Raw genomic sequence first — 7,453 nt, 5'->3', positions numbered from 1 at the left:
AACCACTTGTCCAGTCCTTACCGAACGAGGGCGGCCGGATCTTTTTCTGTCATCCAATGAGCAAGTGTCACGGTACCTTTGGATGGTCCGGTAAACATAATCGCGCTTTACTCCAACACTCTTTAAAATTTTGAAAATAGCGCCCGGGCGCTCACCAGCCAAAAATTTTTTTATCACCACGGCACGGAATTCCTTCATCGTCGGTAGAAAATGTAAACTGAATGAAAGAATGTATGTTATCATGTCAGTAATAGTGCAAACATAGTACAACATGTCACCAATACATAGCTAATATATGTGTTGTGCGTACACGACAACAATGCCTTTGAAGAAGTGTATGAGAATTTATTGGACACGGTGTATGTTGAGGTCGACCAAAAAATCGAAATTTTTTATTCTTCTATCGTAAAGCTCAGGTTCTTAAGAATGTTACCTCAAATTTTTATAGAGATCAGAGCAAAGTTATAGCGTTTTTCATCTTGCCCCTTATGGAGGTGTTGCTTATACTTGAAACTTTTAACGCGATTATCTCGAAATCATGTTTCCCAAAAGCGTCTTTGCGGTGACTACGATTGCCGGAAAAGTTTTCAACCGATCTCAAAACTTTTTTTGACTTGTTCGTAATTTAACTGCCGTGTTCTGGAACGATTCCATTTTTTCGTAAGAATTTTCATATTATTGTTATAAATTTTATAATAATTTTTTTCAGGTGAAAATAGTGATTTTTTTTGGAAAAATCGTCACCGTTTCCAAAAAGAATTTTTTTTAATCGATCGTTCAAGGACACTACTGGTACATACACTAATGATTTTTTTTTAGTTTGAAGGTTTCTGTTGAGCTGTTGGACTGGAATCGTAGTCACGGCTAACCTCTTTAAAAAAACGCATTTTGCGGAAATTGCTATGCTTCGACAATTATTAATATTTTTTTATTTTCTCAAGTGGATTTTGCAAATTGGACATTGTATTACGCTAAACGTATAACAAATATTTCATAAAAATGTGGCTACACACCTTCATAAACATTCAAACTTTTCCCTTTTTTCCGCATCTCAACATATAAAACTCCTTAATGTTTTTCTCCGAAAATGGCGATTTAACAGATGGTTTGTTGTGCGTGTTTTGTACGTTTTTGACGAGATTCGATAATGTTTAACTGTTTGCCGAACAAGTTAGTATTTTACTGAATGGTGGATAATTTACCGAAAAAAGCAAAAGTAATAATAAATTCAATTTAAAATATTCCAGGTTTTAGCAGAAAATTATTCGTAAATCTACCGAAGTCGCTGAAAAATGAAAACGCTTTCGCAATTTTTAAAATTAATTGCTGATCTCCGTTAAATATTACTGTGCAAATCGTCAAATGAAATTACTTAACAACTTTGGGTTGACTTAGTGTGTACATACAAATTGCTGGTTTGAATATACAAAGCCTAAATAAAGTACTCATTTGATATAAAATATCGACATTCTGTTGTTTTCGAAACCATCTTATTTTATTGGCATTTTCTTTCTGTAACTGAGCATCTGATAAGGAACACTCCCTCTTGAATTGGGCGAAAATTAATACTTTCGCATCCCCCTGCGTGGTAGAGAGATATGCATGAACGCAAAAAAATCTCTTGATTCACGAGAGCGTGTTCTCTCGCTTTCGGTGGGAGCTAGTAAACAGCCCTACTGCGTTTAACTGCTTGCAAACGAGAAAATGAGCTAATATCGAGAGCAGTAAGGAAGCCTGGTAAGTTGTTTTAGAAATAATCTAGGCACAAAAAATCAATATTAAATTGAAGTTAGGTTTTGTGTCCCTAATGCGCAAATTGGTTTAATCCAATATTTCCTTTTGGGAATGGAAAATAAAAGCCAGGCGAAACTCCCCAGCCAAAAGTCAATAGGTCGTTTTCGCTTTCTCGTCAGTAAACCATAGCTTCTGCATTTGCTTCCCGGGACATCACTCGGGACAAGTCAGTTGCTTTTGACGTTCACATATGTCGTATGAACTGTTTGGAATTTTTGTATGTCGAACTACTGCTAATTTGGATACTAGTTTAGATAAAAGAGATTATAACTACTAGAGGGATTAAAGCGCTACTGTCTCCATGTATTCACGGACTGAAACATAGGGTCTCGCTCTAGCATATTGTATCCCATTACTTTGACAGGTGTAAACCCGGGCAATATGTGACAGACTAATTGGCCTAGCATATGTAAGAGCGAGATGAGTTCTAATAGTTATAATCTCTTTTGTTTAGATACATCGTCTAACTAGACACCCAGATTGTGCTAGTTATTGACGAGATGAATTCGAAACACAAAAAAAACAATGCAAATATCCATATTTGGGAAGCTAAACATAAGAATTTAAAACACGTTCTGTATAAGTGTTGGCCTTTCATGTGAAATTAATTTCAAATTGGTTCAGATTGCGGAAACTATCGGTTCAGCTATTGCTGAGAAACGCGAATGAGTTTGCCACATATATACACACACATATACAGACATTGTCCCAAATCATTGAGCTGAGTCAATTGGTATATAATATGTGGTCCACCGGGACTCGGAAAAAATCTTGATAGTTTGAGTGAATTCTATACATTAAGTTAAATTTTCTTTTGTATTTATATTATATAAGAAAATTTCTACATTGTACATTCAATGTACAAAATGGAATGATTTCACCGTTTCGGATTAAAAATTTGACTAACATTTTGTCACACTGTGCGATGGCGTTACCACAAAAATGTCAATCCTTCAAGTCAATGAACCAGTACACGGTGCGTTACATAGCGGTACTTTCCGAGCCCCTGCTCGACCGAAATGACATTTGGTGCGCACTTTGTTTACTTGGCTGATCAGCTGTTCACAGGCTTTCTAAAGAACAGCTGATCAGCCAAGTAAACGAAGAGAGCGCAGCAAATGTCATTCCGGTCGAGCTGAGGCTCGGAACGTAACGTTTGTAACACAGCGTATTTTGATTAATGAAGCAGCAGTAGTACACGCTGCGTTACATAGCGGTACTTTCCGAGCCCCAGTTCGACCGGAATGACGTTTGCTGCGCTCTTTGTTTACTTGGCTGATCAGCTGTTCACAGGTTCTCTAAAGAACAGCTGATCAGACAGGTAAACAAAGAGCGCACAAAATGTCATTCCGGTCGAGCTGGGGCTCGCAAAGTACCGCTATGTAACACAGCGTATTTCAATCAGTTACCACTGACATTTAAAAAAATAGGCATACTGATTTTTACATCTATCCATTTCATTAAAATTTTGTCTATCTATTTGTGAAAAGCCGAATATTATACATATTCAAACCGAAAGACCTTTAGTTTATTGATAATTCTTATACAATATCTAAACATCTATTTTATTCGATAGAGAAAATAGTTTTCTTATATGCTAATCAATTACACTGTAATTTGTTCAATAATCACAAAGGCTACGTTTCGCAGATCGTATTTATCAGTGAAACATTTTGCCTGATAACAGAAGACTTGTGAGATTAGTGCATCAGAGGCAGCTTACACAAAAGTTGACCTCTGCTACTCAGCTGCTGTGCTAGTCATTTCCCAACATTAATCTCTCGGTGGAAATCAATATGAGCGAAGGCGAAGAAACTCCACCCGCGGCACTAATTACGGAACCGGTAGCTCCACCAATAGTGCCACCTAGGGAGCATTTAGTAAGTGTTAGATTGTTCCGATTGAGAAAATTTGTTACGATTAACCTCTTTCACGCGTCGTAGATTACCACAGCAATAAAGTTCCTCAATAATCCGAATGTAATGCGTAGTGCCATCAATCAGAAGCAGGCGTTTCTACGGTCCAAAGGTTTCACTGAAGATGAAATACAACTTGCCTGCGAACGGGCCGGAGTTTTCACCAACGATCCGAATGTGCAAAACCACAAGACGGTGATCAATATGGGTGTAGGATCGAATGGTTACACTAAAGCACAATATGCCATCCAACCGCATCAGACGTGGTTCGGCAAGATCAAGGAAGTGCTTAGCTCGGTAGCGCTCATTGGTGGACTAATGTATGGCGTGTACTTGTTCTACAAGGTATCTAGGAATACTTATTTTTCACAGAGATTGCACGTATGGTGGTGGTTGTTTCGGGGGTGAAGTAGTCTGAGATTTATTCAAGTATGTCAAAATAAATATTTACATTTATGTATTCCAAGAAATTTTTGGCTTATGCATGATTTTTATCTAGATATTGTAGTGTAAGTGTATTGTTGAACTATGACCAATTTTTAGTAATATAAAGGTTAATTGTTCCTGTTAACGATGGATTAATTGATAATGCCAACCATATTTGTTCAAAAAAGTAATCCGTCGTATTTGAGCATACAGCAGCATATGTATACAACTTTTTCATAATATAGTGTCTGTTCCATTTTGTATAACTAAGTTCTAGGGAAATCCTATTAATACATAGCAATGACAAATCAAAAGTCTGTCCAAACTGTACAAGACACAGCTACTATATATATTTAAGTTTCTTTATCTTTTGTTTACATCAACAGAAATTCGTAGAGCCGCTGATTTTCCGAAATAAAAAGAAGAAACCAGTAGACGAACAAATAGCTGACCTCAACAAAAATGTCGAAGTAAAAATAGACAAACTTAATTCTGAGTTGATAAAAATCAAGGACGAATTGAGTCGAGTAAATCAGTCCCAGTCTGCCACCAAAGAGCTTACCAATTTTAAGACGGATCTAGACTCCATTAAAGGACTCCTTCTAAATAGGTATGCTCTTAAGAACCCACCCAATTGACAATCTCTTATTCAAAATAATGTCTGCTTTTTGTACCGTAGGAAACAATTTGCCTCGCCAAATCTTCCAGTGTTACCTCCGTCTATCCCGGCCTGGCAACTTCAGTCCCAATCTCAGGAACAAACTCCCAACAGCGAAGGCGAGCCGGATAAGATTGACGATAACGATACTGGCTCCGGATCTGGTTCCAGTGAGCATGATGCGGTTCTGAAAAACAGCGATAGTAGCCTAGAGATAATGTAATACTTTGCTCCGACAGTACTGTTACTGCTCTGGGGCACGCGCAGGAATGAATGCTTTTCTTTCTTTCTTCACAGATCATAAATTTAAAACGGAGAAATGTTGGCTGGCACAGGATAATGCAACGGAGGTGGAAGATATATTATCTGGTATTTTAGAAGAACTAGTTCTGTTAGTTAGTGCAAGTGTGTGATTTCTCTAATACATAGTTGGATATGCATTTCATACCACATTCAGGTATAAGTTTTGCAGTATGAATAGCTTTCTTTTTGTTAGGTTGTTTCTTTAATGTTGAGCATGAACAGGAGTGGTACGGAAAATTAGATTTAGAAAGAAAAGTTCTGTAAACGGATTAACTTTTAACTATGAATAAAAGCCATAGCAGTTGAATGACAAGGAAAATAAACCCTTACCTGTCTTGATAAGCTACGCAGTTTGCAGTGCAATTTTTTTGAACTTCCTAAAGCGAAAACATGAATGGACCAATTTTTGCATTATCCTAAATTAGAAAAATTGAATTTGTTTATTGGCCTTCATATTTCGTATTCTACTTCCTTAATAAATACCGTATGATTTAAGAGCTAAAGCAGTGGTTTTCAACCGGGAGTGAATTCACCTCCAGGGGTAAATTAGACTATTGTAGGGGGTGAATTATGCGGGATTGTTTTAAGCAGTTAACATTTCCGTCGGATATTTATCCTCATATATTGTTTCAGTGTGTCAAGAATCGACTTGTTTACTGAGACTGCTCAGGAACAGGTTTGGAAAATTATGGTTTTCATTCAATTGAAAAGCATTTGTTTCTGACAAGGTGGGTAATTATGGCATGTATTTTTCAGGAAGGGGTACATCATGGGGATCTATATTCGGAAAGGGGTACATGGAACGAAAAAGGTTGAAAACCACTGGGCTAAAGGGCTTACACTACTGTAGATTTTTTTTATAAATCTAAACTTTTTTATAGGCCTAAAACATGCGTTAGGGTCCTGAAAATGATATGTCAAAATATATAAATGTTCAAATTTTCAATTCGGCCGCAAAGCCTCTTATGTGCCCTGAGCGTACTGAAAACATTGACCGATTTGATACCATCTCAGCCATTCCCCAGAATTCGATCTCCCAGAATGAACCATTCCCCAGAATGCCCCATTGTACCGTGGGAAAAAATGGACCCAGAACGTGACTTTTTTTGAAAAGGCTGGATGACGTTTACGAGGAAAGTTGATGTTTATGTAAAAAGCTCTGAAAAATCTATTACTAGTATTTACAACGACCACATGCCACGCATCATACCCGTTTTACCCCAATTCCCCTTTTCGTTCAAGTTCTTTTCCGAAACTGAATATATAACTCGGAAAAAGTTGAATACAGCTGACCAAAATCAGTATTTCTTATATAAAAACCTGTTTTAATCCACATACTGGTGCAATAGCGCCTTTCTCATTTATCCAAACTAAGATTCATTAGCTGGTTTTGCTCAATAAAATTGTGGAATTATTGCACCTAGCACGTAGCCCACGACTACCACTAAAGTAGACGCAGACTAACTTTAAACAAAAAAGTATGAGAGACCGGGGGTAGTTTGCGGTGTTTCAGTTCCCATTTTTTACTGCTTTGATGTAGATCGATCTTGCAAAATAGAACATGTGGCTGTTGTCAATATCCCTGAATTTTATGAAAGTGTTTGTTGCATTGTCTTTGTTTTTTATAGACAATAATATGTGACACGGAAAACCCGCCAATTTACCCCGGCCCCGGGGTAAGTTGGCGGTATGTATGAAAACGCCAGATAATGGAGATTCAATTACATCAAAGGTTCGTGCAGAATGTCTTTTCAATAAAATTGTATATTGACCAACAATTACCAATATATTTCAGTCTCAATACCCCGGGATTTAACTTTGACGCGTATTCCATATTCAAAAGCATATTTTCGAAATTCTTCAGGCGATTAGCCGAAGTAAATATCCCATGCATTGACGAGATACACAAAGTTTTATTGTGGAGTGAATTCCAAAAATAAAAATATTTGATGACTATTTGCCCTGTAAATAGTAGCGCCAACGTGCCCCGCGTGCGTCACCGCCTAGTTACCCTAGCCGTATATTTTACAAAAAACTAGTTAAAAAATAACTTCATGGATTCAATAATTCATGGATTTAATATCTATACGGATACTGAAAGCTCTTTTCACGCACTATCGAAAAATAAAATCAATTGGGAAGTAGATTTAAAAACACCCTAAATAACACAAAGTATTAAAAATTAAAAAAAAACTTGGTATGCTCGAAAACACAATATCGCCCACAACTTCTTCAAAACAAAATGTTTTTTAACAAAAACGCATTGGATAATGGATTTTACATAACTTGAGATACACAATAAGAGGCAGTGCTATATGTCTAAACCACCAACTAGCCCCGGGCTCCCCTAATATTT

At 37.0% G+C, this 7,453-nt stretch overlaps 1 protein-coding gene across 2 annotated transcripts; it reads left to right on the top strand.

Moving 5' to 3' along the window:
• The first annotated feature begins 3,256 nt into the window (after window positions 1-3,256).
• On the top strand, window positions 3,257-5,447 carry LOC131691587 (peroxisomal membrane protein PEX14). 2 transcript variants are annotated; one of them, XM_058978108.1, is made up of 5 exons: window positions 3,259-3,674; window positions 3,738-4,055; window positions 4,523-4,746; window positions 4,816-5,013; window positions 5,092-5,447. In XM_058978108.1, the coding sequence occupies exons 1-5, from the start codon at window positions 3,591-3,593 to the stop codon at window positions 5,096-5,098; spliced, it is 831 nt and encodes a 276-aa protein (XP_058834091.1). In that variant the 5' UTR covers window positions 3,259-3,590; the 3' UTR covers window positions 5,099-5,447. The 2 variants fall into 2 exon arrangements, with proteins under 2 accessions (XP_058834092.1, XP_058834091.1); XM_058978109.1 differs by having other exon boundaries at window positions 3,257-3,674; window positions 4,816-5,447.
• The last annotated feature ends 2,006 nt before the right edge of the window (window positions 5,448-7,453 follow it).

The sequence above is a fragment of the Topomyia yanbarensis genome, chromosome 3 (assembly GCF_030247195.1).
Source record: "Topomyia yanbarensis strain Yona2022 chromosome 3, ASM3024719v1, whole genome shotgun sequence".
NCBI lineage: Eukaryota > Metazoa > Arthropoda > Insecta > Diptera > Culicidae > Topomyia > Topomyia yanbarensis.
Note: the sequence above shows the minus strand (reverse complement) of the source record. Positions and strands in the feature narration are given on the sequence as shown.